The sequence below is a fragment of the Arabidopsis lyrata genome (genome assembly GCF_000004255.2).
Source record: "Arabidopsis lyrata subsp. lyrata unplaced genomic scaffold ARALYscaffold_7, whole genome shotgun sequence".
NCBI lineage: Eukaryota > Viridiplantae > Streptophyta > Magnoliopsida > Brassicales > Brassicaceae > Arabidopsis > Arabidopsis lyrata.
The window spans coordinates 7171944-7184154 of NW_003302549.1; the positions used below are offsets into that span (position 1 = coordinate 7171944).

Consider the following 12211-nt stretch of genomic DNA (forward strand, 5'->3'; position numbering starts at 1 on the left):
GATGAAGAAGGTCCTTAGGACTACGAATGTTGCGTCTGATTAGTACTCCGTCGAAAGTATCAAATCCTCAACTAGCTTTTGCTGCAACCAAGCTAAGTCTATGCATCCGAAACTATTAACCTGTATTGATCAATATAGTTAGATATAATGAGAACCCTAGATTAACTTGGATTGACATGTTGTAACCATACCTCGACTTGAATAGTGTGCATAAGCCGCTCATTGACTCTTGTGGTGAGAGAGCTCATGACTTCAAGCCCTTTCTCCTGAAGTGTCTCGAGCACTCTTGAGAGAGGCAAAGCTTCGGGACCTGAGGATTTGCTGCTCACTACCACTTCTAAACCGCTCACGTGTGGTTGCACCATCACAGTCGCCGGCTCCGATCTGCCTAAATCGGATCCAGTACTGTTTGCTGAATCCGGATTGGATTTATATCTCTGACCTGTTTCTCTACTTAGATCGTCTCTTCTTGCACTAAGTTCTTTAATCCGTGTTTCCGTGTCCTTTATGAAATTTACCGCTCCGTTTACATGATCCGAAACAGCTCTTTTTCCCTATAAATAAAGATACAAATACAAAATTAAATTAAATACAAAAAGGGACATATTGACAACCCTAGCAGCCAAATCTCACCAAATCTGGGTTTCTTCGAACAATTGATATAAGGAAACGTAAATAAAATTTGAGAAAAAAAAAGTGAGTAAGAGTATGAACCTTGATGTATTTGAGAGGTAGCTGAGTACGAAGAGTAGCAAAGAGTGTAGCCATTTCTTGTCTTCTTTGGCGTTCGATGTCGCGGTGGAGAAGCTTCTTCTTCTTCTTATTGTCATCTGTTTCATGTGGCATACCTGAGCCGCCGCTGCTGCCGCCCTCGCCGGATAAGCTAAACGGTCTCTGTCTCTGGTACCCTTTCGGATTAAGATTCTGATAAGGATCCATAGTTTGATACTTTAGCAATGTCAGATCTCAAAAGGATTTTGTGGTTCTGTCTTATGGTAATTTAATTTCTTTTATTGTTTACTTGTTGAAGGATGTGATGCCTTAAAAGAATCAGATGGTTCTCAATATCTCCTTAGGTGAGAGGGAGGACCATTATTTAAATATTAAATAATTACACATCAGGAGGACCAAATAATGCAGGTTCCTGAATTACTCTTTTTTTCTTTTCATAAATATTTATCAGTTGTTTTAATAATGGCCTCGGGCTTGACCGGCCATCGGTGACATGTGTGTAAAAAGGTCCTCTATATTTCAAAAGAATTTTTTACTCGCACCAGTATCATGCATTAATCATTATACGGATTTCAACCTGATTTTTAACACAATCAATAATAACAAAACTACATACCATTAGATTATAAGTTTTAATTCGTCAATACATAACAAAACAAATATTTTTATAAATAAATTTATTAAATTATATTTACAATGTTTTCAAATTAGTGTCAAATTATTATGAACATATTAAAGAAATACCATTTTTTTCTATTCAAGAATGCTCCATTTACGTGTTCATTTTCAAAAATATCCATTACTAAATCTAAGAAGTTTATAAAGTTTTATAAGGTTTATAAGGTATTTCTGGATAGTAACAACGTGGAGGCTCGATCCAAGTATTTATAAAAATTTTATAAAGTATTTTATAAAATTGTACTAGGTATTTAAAAGGTATTTATAAGATTTAACAAAATATTTATAAAATATTTGTAAGATATTTATAAGATTTTCTATATAAATAATTTGTGTATGTTTTAATAATATTACACACGTATTTCTGTATATTTGTCATTTTTAGGAACATTTTTGCAAAAGTTTTAAAGAACAGGAATTTTTAAAATGTGATATTAGAAAATGAGTATTTTTGATATTTCTCCTTTTATTATTTTATAACAACTTTCGCCCTACCATCCAACAAAATTTTCCTTTCATGCGAATCAGTCTCTTGCCATGAAATAACAGTAATAGATATATAAAGTTTAAGAAAGAAAGAAAATGTACATATATACAAATATAATTGTCAAACGGATACAGAATTAGTGACTAAAACGCAAACAGTTGCCATTTAATAAAAAAATGCCACAATTCACATTTTCCCTAAAGAAATTATGCTCTCATACGACTAGGAGGGACTGAAGAATGTAATTATTTGACGTGAAAGCCCAACCATGTCCTAAGATTCGGATACATGAAAACAAAGATCAAATCTCAACCATTGATGATGTTGCGATGGTCGCATGTGGGCTCCGATCCTTACACCTGCTCACATTGCAACTAGTCTTTTTCACATGTTTTTTAAACGTACCATATCCATTGCGTATCAGATATACTTATAATCTAGAGAGATACTGTCCTTAAGAAGATACTATTACAAAATATAATATGCTTTGAATATAAATACGATAACATCCTTCCACAGTTTCCATTGTTTTAAAAGTAAGCCTTTTGGTAAAGGGTTATCCTTTCAAGGCAAAGCAAATCCTTCTTCTCTGTCACGAATCCCCTGCTACCTTATTTTTTTATATGTATACGCATATTAAGAGAGTCCTTCTCTGTCACGAATTTAATATACTGCCTGATAAAACTTCTAAACCGTATAAATTTGTAAAAAGAAAGAAAAAGAAGATAATTCATTCACTTATATTATATGATACGTTCAAAAGCTCCTCTTTATGTAATTTATTTAAAGTCTTATGAGGCTGTATATAATAATTCTTATTTTAGCAAAAATATAATAGTTCTTATGATTGATATTAAATGCGTATAACCGCAATTGTCTACAGACAAAATGTTTGCAAATGGTCAAAGGAGAACCAATCAACCTTTGTAAATTGTTTCTAAGACACGAGTTTTTTCTCTAGTTTTATTACAGTTAAGGTGACATTAACAATGCAAATACTTATATTTTCAAAATTGGTAATGTGATCTGGGACTTGACACTTGATGAGATGCATTTCCCCCTAGCTCCCAAAAAGTATATATCAGATGGCCAATTTTAATCTTATATATTTTATAATTAAAACTTAGAAGCACGTTGTTTTTTACGTATGACCTAATGTCGCATGTCAAATCGATGATTGTCGGGAAATATGGATTATGGAAAGTTATATTATTCCTGATCATACACAAAGTGCGTTAGTAAGAGTCAAGACTAAACTAAAGACCATCTCTTTAGACTTTTCTATCGGACGGTTGCAAACAGGGGCCGCAATTTCTACAGTAACAACCCAATTTTTTTATTTTATTTTTAAACTTTATTCAGACGAATTAAAATATGGTGTTTGAAGTTAAAGTACCCTAATGATGTGGTAGATTGTTGACAACACAAAATTATTACTAATATCGCCAGCTCTATTCTTTATTAGCGTCATCATACTTTATTACAGTATTAAGTTTTTCTCTAAAACAATCTTTTTATGTTTAAGCTTTAAAATGACACAATTTTTAAAATTCTAATTCCGCCCAAACCCTCAAGGCCGGGCCCGTACAATACTTTTTAAAAAATTATTTATAAACAAATTTGATTACTCATTTAGCTGCAATTGTTTACCAAAAGTCTAATAAAAGAAAAGTCAACAGTTCCAGAGTTAAAATATTTAAATCGATCATAGATGTACCCGTTTTCATTTTTCAACTAAGCGGCACTACACATATCAATTAGGACCAAAGCCCGCGGGATAGCTCGGCCCAACTCTGAAAAACAGCAGACTCGAGTTTCAAAATATATGTCTAGAAAAAATCGGGTCTTTCGGACTAAGTCCATTCGGGCTAAAGGATTCTTTGGGCTTAATCCGGCCGAGTTCGGACTAGCCCGAAAAACCCTTTAAAAATATTTTGATCTTTTTTTTTGTTAATATTTTCGTTTAATTGTAAGATTTGTTGTAAAAAAAATTTTTGATAGAGTTGAAAACCCTAAACATAGTTTTTCGTTATGTATTACTATAAATTGAAAAAGCAAATATTAGCTCTACTACCTAATTTGAATTATTTTGATTTTATATTTTATCTAGTATAAGTTTAAACAATTTATTTGGATTATTTATTTGATTTTAACTCTCTTTTTAAAAAACTAAATTAGCGTTAATGGTTATTTAAATTTTGATTGACTCGTTTCATATATAGATTTTTTTAAGAGATATTATAAATTATAAATTTATTTTTTGTTGTCGGAAGAAAAGTCCAAAAAAGCCCGGAAAAGCCCTGTAGCCCTGTTAGGGCCGGGCCGGGCTTTAAAATATAGGCTCGGAATTTTTACGGACCGGGCCGGACCGGATTCAAATATGTACGGATTTTGCGGGCTTCGGACCGGGCTAGTCCGATTGACATGCCTAAGCGGCACAATCAATTCCTTATTCCTTTTTCTCCTGTATCAACTGTCTAATCATTAGTTAATTTAGAGATTACAAATCCGGATCGGAGTGCGTACACCCTAATTAACCATTTGCAAGAATCAAATCATAGTACACAACCTAAGTTTGTAATTAACAATTCTTTTTGTCTACATAATTCATAATCATGTAGACAAATTTGTATACTATGATTTGTAAACAATTCATAATTTATGGTAACAGTTCTTTTTGTCTACATAAATTTTCTAACAGTTAAATTACATTTTTTTCATAAATCTTCATCGCCAATAGATTTGCAAATTTTGTTTCATCGCCGATAAATATGCAAAATTTTTTATGTTTCTGATTTCATAAAAAGGAATTTCACATTTTTAGATTACAAATGGGTTTTTCTTTACCTCGTTTCATGTCTTTAATTTGTATAATGCAAATCAATTTTCGACTAATATTTTCAGTATTATATAATCTCAAAATCTTTTAGTTATTTTTATATACACATTTAAATCGATGAGTTTCTAGAAGTTAATTCTATTTTTTTTGGATGGATCGATAATATGGAAATAGTTTTTAGTAGCTTTTATTTTTTGTAGTTTTCGATTAAAATATGGATTTCTTTTTTTAATGTAATGTGTCGGGGAAACAATTTTTTCGAAGGCTTATATTCATTAGAAATTTTGTTCTAAATACTATTTTATCATCTTTTGTGATGCTACTCACACCAACAAGGCAACATACAATAGTAATATCTCAAACTTATTCTGTTATAAATTATACCATTAATATTTTTATGTGTACTTAGCTTATTAAATTCCACCATTCAAATTAATTGTTTAATTAAGGTTTCAAATTAATTGTTGTTTAAGGTTTTTCACGCATATTAAGATAATATTTTGTTTTATGTTTTACTCTTAATTAATATATTTTTATTCGATATCATCAATTAAAAAGGTACAACAAAAGAGATAAATTTGTAAAGTTTGACAAAAATCTGCATAAACATAGAATAACAACTAATTTCAAACAAAATTTAAACTATAAAAACAGAGAGTATATCATGATTCCACAGCGTAGGTACCCTTATATACACCTTATAAAATATGTAGCTTGAGAAGAAGTACATTATTTCTTTTCAAAATCTGCAAAACACAAATATAAATAAAAAGACACAATGCAGTATTAAGAAACCATATGTACATCGTTTTGGTTGGAGAAGTTAAAAGGAATCTACTGAAAAAAACGTTTAATTACTTCATTAGGGTAAGTGTATCCTTAAGGTCTGCTAAGTCGATCAAAGCCAGATCGTTGACCTAAACATTAAGGAAGATTAACTCCACATATTAACTCAAAAATATACTTTGTCCCAATAAGTAATGCCAAAGAGCTATGAAGAAATGTATGCTTATATTCCATTCCAAATTAGGACACAAACACCATTGGGGTTTGTAAGACGACAGGATCCAAAACATAAAGTTAGAAATATAAGTGTTGCTCTACATTCTCAGTAAAGTTATAGTAATGTTTCGATTGCTGTGAAATTAGTAAGCTCGAGATATTGTACCTCAGCCTGTAGAGTGTGAATGAGTCTTATCATTTACACTGGAAGAGATGCAGCCAAGAACACAGAGACCGTGTTCACGAATCACTTTGAGAACGCTTGAGAACGGCGTTTGGAGAACGCTAAATACGATTTCTATCCCGACCAAACACGGACGAATGATCACGACATGATTCGAAATCTGATTCCAGTCTTGTTCATTACTACTCCCAAAGCTTCGTCCAGACAATAACACGAGGTCATCTCTCTTGGAACTTATGTCCTTGATATTCCTTTGCAAATACTCAATGTAATTCACCGCCCCGTTCACCTGATCTGCTGTCGAACGCTTTCCCTAAAAAACCAAACAAAGAGAGGAAATGTAGAGGTCAACTTTAGCTTTGTTATCTTTAGGATCGGATATTGTGATGTTGAAGTGTTGTTAGCTAGAGTTCTAGTGACTCATTTTAACAAAATAAGCGACAAAGCATACTTGTGGAGTTTTTTCATTAACAAAAAAAAAAAAAATGAAGAATCAAAAGCAAGACGAATTTTTAGGGTTTTGACCTGGATGAACTCCAACAGGAGAAGAGAGCGGAGAGACGTGTAAAGAGAAGCCATTTCTTGTCTCCTTTGTTTCTCAACTTCTTTGTGTACTTTCTCCATGTTTTCTTCACTACTAACTCTCGGCTTTTTACTACGCCTTCTTTTCTTCTCCTGATCAAAAGTATTCATCTAAAAGTCTATACGTTAATTATATATTGTGACAAAGATTCTTCTTGTAATTACAATAATGGTGATGATGAGACAGCAGGATCTGATCTTGTGCTCTGGGATTTGCTCTAATCATGAATTTGCTCTAATCAGGGATTTGTTGTAAAGTTGAATAAGATGGGAGTCGGAAAAAAGTTAGTAAAAGGGTTTTGTTTATAATATTAAAAAAATCAAGAAAAAAGTATGCGTTATTGGTAGACGTATCGGAAAAAAGATGGAAAAAGAGGTTTATTAGGGTAAGCAATGACGTTTTTCTGCTTCATCATTAATTTCTTATCACTTTAATCAATGCTAATAGGTTCCCTTCAACATTCCATTTCTTACTATTTATCATTTTCAATTATTCTTTTAGAGATCGTACAATGACATGTTTATTTTCTTATTATATATACATATCAAATTGTACGATCATAGATTTCTGATATCTCTGACACAGGTACCAGCTCTGAGGCCATACATATCTTGGACCTTATTCCCAAAAATGATTGAATATCACTTTTAATTATGGAGAAATATGATCTATTTAACGTTATAAAAATATATAGGACATAATGTAGTAGTATTTGATAAGAATTAGTTACTGCTATTGTTTGTTTTCTGGATGCTAAATAAAAAGTATATGTCATTATTTCATATTGCTCTGGTGCAATTGTTTTTTAACGACCACCCAAGCCGAAAGCAAATGAATAATCTAAAATGAAAAACAAAACTAACATTACTATAACTATAACGCTTTTCCATTTGTTTTAATTAATATTGTTGCAAAACTATTTACTTTTTAGTGAACTATTTTGAATATTCTAATCAATTTATGTATGACATTTTTTAATAATTGAGTTTTAAAAGAATCTGATACATGGTAAATGCAGGTTCCAAACTTCCAAATATCTAGTATTCTTGGAAGCTGGGCCAAATTATGAATATATATATATATATATATATATATATATGTGCCCAAATCCCAATAAATAGAAATAAAGAAGAATAATTCAAGAAATTTTAAGAAGAAAACATATAAGAAAGATTGAAGATGGGCTCAGCAAGGCCCGTGTCCATATATATAAAGAACACAAACTGCCGGCTCCCAACGTGACCCAATTTCGTATTAACTCGATTGGTTTACAGTACTCTTAAAACTATTAGGCCCATAGGGTTTGTGTGAGTGTAAGTGTGTGAGTGACCTTGAATGATTGATTTTTGGAGGTGGAAGAAGTTTTTAGCCTCTTCAGCTGATAATCCAGTCCCATGTAAGTCCGATTTGAAGAAGTGTATGACATTAAGTTTAAACGTGTAAAAAAATTACATAACTAAGAAAGTAAGAATCAATGTCAATAAACAATAATGCGTTTGAAGAGGGAAAAAACAGACTAACTTGGAAGAAGTTGGAAAGTATTGTGAAATTAAATTCAAAGTTCCTAAAACTAAAGTTAACCAAAGTGATACTTAAGTTAATCAACGGCGCTGCTTCCTCACCGTCTTCAATGGCGGCGATGGTGAGAACTCGGTAGGCAACTCTGGTAGATTCACTTCTCCTTTAAGCATCCCCAAAACCTCTTTCATTGACGGTCGTGAAATCGGCAACCTTTGCAGACACAACAAGGCCACCTTTATGCACAACACCGCTTGTTCTTGGTCTAAATTTTGCAACTTTTGGTCTACAAGATCAACAAGTTTCCCTCTTCTCGCCAGCTTCCTCGCCCAAGACATGAGGTTTGCCCGTTGGATCTCGCTCGCGGATCCTGTCATCTCCAACGGGCGCCTCCCGGAAATCAGAACTAACAACAGAACACCGTAGCTATAGACATCGCATTTCTCAGACACATTGTTTTCTAAGTTACAATACTCAGGCGCTGCATAGCACACGGTTCCTCTCATGCTCGGCGTGCTACTGATTCCACAGCTCTTAGCTATCTCACCGCTCACCGAGTCATGGCTATTTCCCCTTGCTCTCAACCATCGTTCACCACTTAACCCATCTAACCACCAATCTATGCTGCTACCACTACCACTACCACGCCGCCATTGACTCACACTACTACTCCCATCATCACTACAAAATTCAGCTTCTAAAGTCGTCTTCTTCTTCTTCTTCTTTTTCTTAGCGAGTTCTCTACGATACTCATCTTTCCACCACTCTCTAACCATCCTTCGCTTCTTCCTCTTCTTCTTCTCATCCTCTTCCTCTAGTGACAACCACCATTCTAGTCTCTTGCTAGTCTTCTTCTCAAGTTTCTTACTTGACGACGAAGACAAAGCTGTCGCCTCAATCCAATCGGCTCTGGTCGGTCTCTCCTTCTTAACCTCTGAACCAATCCATTGCATCACATACTCCTTCACTTTCCCTCTTTCAACATTGCTCTCCTGCTTCCACCACCAATCTTTGCTCTCAGTCTCTTTCCCCTTCTTTGTCACCACAACACTACCACCATCCTCATCCGTTTTCTCCCCCATTTCCGGAGAAACAGAGACAACCGTCGTTGTCTCCGGCGAAGCACTCACAGACCCAGGAACCTTAGCAACACTTTCCGGCGACTGATCAACCAACCCAAAGTTAAAATCTTCATAACCAGTCACAGTAGTTATAACACTCTCTACTTCTTCAACCATAGATCCATCACCATCACGCTCCGGCGCTACATTAATCTCCACTTGCTCCGGTTTCAACCTAGCCAGACCAAAATCAGCGATTTTGGCAGAGAAGAGATTATCCAATAGAACATTGCTAGGCTTTATATCACCATGAATCACAGGTGGTTCAAGACTATGAAGGTGCTCAATCCCATCCGCAACGTTAACCGCAACCAAAAACCTCCGATTCCAATCCATAAGCTCAGGGCATCTCCGGTGAAGCAACGCGTCTTGGAGGTTACCATTGTCCATGAGCTTGTAAACAAGAAGCAAACGTCGTCGTTTTCGATCGTGAGAGAAGCCAATAACAGGGACAACGTGAGGCGAGTCAAGCTTGGCGGCGAAGAACAACTCGTTCTGAAACTCACCTTCTCCTTGAAGAGATCCTGAATCCATTACTTTAACGGCTACATTCTCGCCGCCGGAGATAGTTCCACGAAATACGACGCCGAATCCGCCTTGACCTAGACGATTCGCTGGCGAGAAAGAGCCGGTGGCGCGACGGAGAGACGAATAGGAAAACTCACGTGGCGGTGATTTCCGAGGCGAAGAGGAGGCGTTTTCCGCCGGAGGTGATGAACGTTTCCGGCTGAATTTGCAGAAACAGACGGAGAGAGTGATGAAGAGAGAGAAACCGGCGCCGGCTCCAGCCGCCACTAACGGTGGAAAGATTCGCGTTGTCCTATTCTGATGTCCCAACGGCGCTGCTGGGGCTAAAGAGGAAACGATCGGAGCCGGAGCCGGAACCGGCGCCGAGATTGATCGTGACGGCATATGGATTTAGTAAACCGAAGCTGAACCATAAACAGAGGAAAAAATTTCCAAAAAAAAAAAAAAATCGTTGCTTTTGTGTTTGTTTCAGTTTTCAGATTAAATCGGAAAGAGAAGAAAACGTTTGAGCTGTTGCGAAAATGGAATTTTTGCTTATTAATCTTTTTTTTTCTACATTTAATTGATCATTAATTAGATCATTACATCATGGTTTACGTGTTAAGGTTTCGAATTTTGATTGGTTAAACCGAATACTAATCCAAACACACAGACAAATCCAAAACCTGTTATTCTTTCTATCAAACAAGAACCATAGAAAGAATAACTGAACAATATTTTATTTCTTTTTCATTTTTTTTGAATATTTGGAAGATTTGAAAAAACTCAAATTCAAATTCAGACGAAGCCCCGGATAATGAAACCGAACCGGGTTAGCCCACGTGGAGATTTAAATGCTCGTCTGTTGTTGCGTGGCTTTTGATAGAGACATTAAGTAGTATTTAGTAACGCGTTTATGTTGTAATTTGATAATGAAACTAAACAAGGTATTCCATATTCACGTGCGGTGGTGGGGTAATCAAAGATCACCATGTGGAATTGTCTAATCAGGTAGTATTTACTTACAACTAATTAAGTACTCCTTATGATAGTGAAAACGGCACGCAACTCTTTATTGTATTTAGTAAACGGACCGACGTTTTAGAAACTACCAGGAAGCTGCTGCTGTCTAATTATCAAGTTGGATTAGGTATTTATTTGGTTTGTCTTTTTTCTTACATTAGTCAACATTTTTCTTTATTGGATTTATTATGACTGTTGGAAGTTTTAAACACGTCTTCTCAGTTTCCTTCTTATGAAATAATCTATCGAAGTTTCTAATGTAACTTTTCCTTTCTTATTTATATACCGAAAGGCAAATCAATACCAACTTACAATAAGAAACGTTAATTTTTATTTTTTTTGGTATGAAATAAGAAACGTTATTACAAGTAAGGAAAAACTTAATGAACGTAAATTAGTATTACAAAAGAGGAAACACTTATCGAATTGTGTTATAAAAAGGAAACTTAATTGCCCTACAGAATTCCGGAAGAACTAAGAACATTAATAGACATCCTCTATATATTTAAAACTATAGACTCGTTGATAGAGCTCACACAAAATCTTGAATTGTCTCTCATAACAAGTAGCGCGAGAAGTAGAAGAAATTAAAGAAGATGATGAATGTGAACGAAACAGAAGCATTAATTACCATGCGAGGGAGGCTGTGGACTCTACGGAACCCGAAAGAACAACAATCTATGCTCTCTCTGCTACAAACACAGTGTTCTTCAACACTCGACCGCTTTAAGATTCGAACCCAAGACCGAGCAATCACAGTGTTGCCCTCTTACAAGTAGTCCCGTGGCTGAAGAAGAACCGGTCAGAAAAAGGAGATGTGGGATATGTAAGAGGAAGGTAGGAATGTTGGCATTCAACTGTAGATGCGGACACATGTTTTGCGGGTCACATCGGTATCCGGAGGAGCATTCGTGTCCCTTTGATTACAAACAATCTGGACGGCTCGCCTTGGCCACACAGTTGCCTTTGAACAGAGCTGACAAGTTGCAGAGGTTTTAGTGATATTTTAGACTTAAGAGTCATGGATGTTGGATTCCTTGGCTAAGATTTTGATGTTTTAGTTCTTTATACCAATAATATAAAAGGTCAATTAAATTAACCTAAAAATTCATAAGATAAAAACAAACTGAACTTTGTCAAAACTTTATGAACGCAAATTCCATTGAATGGTTTTCAATTTTATATATAGTTTTCAAAGTCAATAACTCATAAGATCGTGACATGTGGCAATTTTATCGAAACATGTGTGAAACGAATTTTTTTTTTTATTAATTTTAAAACTATAAAAAGATAATTGTAGTGGAAGCCACTTTGGCCCATTGGTTGACCAATGGTTGATTAATGTTTCTACACGAAGAGGTCTGAGGTTCGAGTCCCAGATATTGTCATTTATTAACAAATTTGCAGATTAATAGAGGCAAATGTGCAAGAGATCTCCAGCGATGTACAATTATAGCCGTTCGCCAGGATTCCACGCAGAGAAGGAAGTGTCGTCAGGTCGTGGATCATTGAAGGTATTCATCAAGATCACGAAGAA

The 12211-nt window shown here is 35.0% G+C and overlaps 4 protein-coding genes across 4 annotated transcripts; 1 reads left to right on the forward strand and 3 right to left on the reverse strand.

The window, feature by feature from the left end:
• LOC9303684 (transcription factor bHLH126) lies at nt 1–1217 on the reverse strand. Its single transcript, XM_002869626.2, has 3 exons — nt 715–1217; nt 192–554; nt 1–120 (listed from the first exon to the last, which is right to left on the reverse strand). Exons 1-3 carry the CDS (start codon nt 937–939, stop codon nt 40–42), a joined length of 669 nt encoding a protein of 222 aa, XP_002869672.1. The 5' UTR covers nt 940–1217; the 3' UTR covers nt 1–39.
• Nucleotides 1218–5500: 4283 nt separating this feature from the next.
• On the reverse strand, nt 5501–6756 carry LOC9305744 (transcription factor bHLH118). The gene is given in 4 exon segments (XM_021018198.1): nt 5501–5653; nt 5905–5931; nt 5933–6235; nt 6448–6756. Coding segments are annotated over 4 exon segments (561 nt in total). The 5' UTR covers nt 6616–6756; the 3' UTR covers nt 5501–5590.
• Nucleotides 6757–7911: 1155 nt separating this feature from the next.
• LOC9305745 (receptor-like serine/threonine-protein kinase At4g25390) lies at nt 7912–10383 on the reverse strand. Its single transcript, XM_002869628.2, has one exon. The coding sequence runs from the start codon at nt 10054–10056 to the stop codon at nt 8107–8109; it is 1950 nt and encodes a 649-aa protein (XP_002869674.1). The 5' UTR covers nt 10057–10383; the 3' UTR covers nt 7912–8106.
• Nucleotides 10384–11025: 642 nt separating this feature from the next.
• Nucleotides 11026–11748, forward strand: LOC9305746 (zinc finger A20 and AN1 domain-containing stress-associated protein 10). The gene is given in 2 exon segments (XM_021018152.1): nt 11026–11297; nt 11299–11748. Coding segments are annotated over 2 exon segments (402 nt in total). The 5' UTR covers nt 11026–11270; the 3' UTR covers nt 11674–11748.
• Nucleotides 11749–12211: the final 463 nt, after the last annotated feature.

Coding starts and splice junctions, on each gene's coding strand:
- LOC9303684 (XM_002869626.2), bottom strand. CDS start 939: ATGGATCCTTATCAGAATCTTAATCCGAAAGGGTACCAGAGACAGAGA. Junction 555..714: donor TACCTCTCAAATACATCAAG/GTTCATACTCTT, acceptor CTTTATTTATAG/GGAAAAAGAGCTGTTTCGGA. Junction 121..191: donor TGCACACTATTCAAGTCGAG/GTATGGTTACAA, acceptor TGATCAATACAG/GTTAATAGTTTCGGATGCAT.
- LOC9305745 (XM_002869628.2), bottom strand. CDS start 10,056: ATGCCGTCACGATCAATCTCGGCGCCGGTTCCGGCTCCGGCTCCGATC.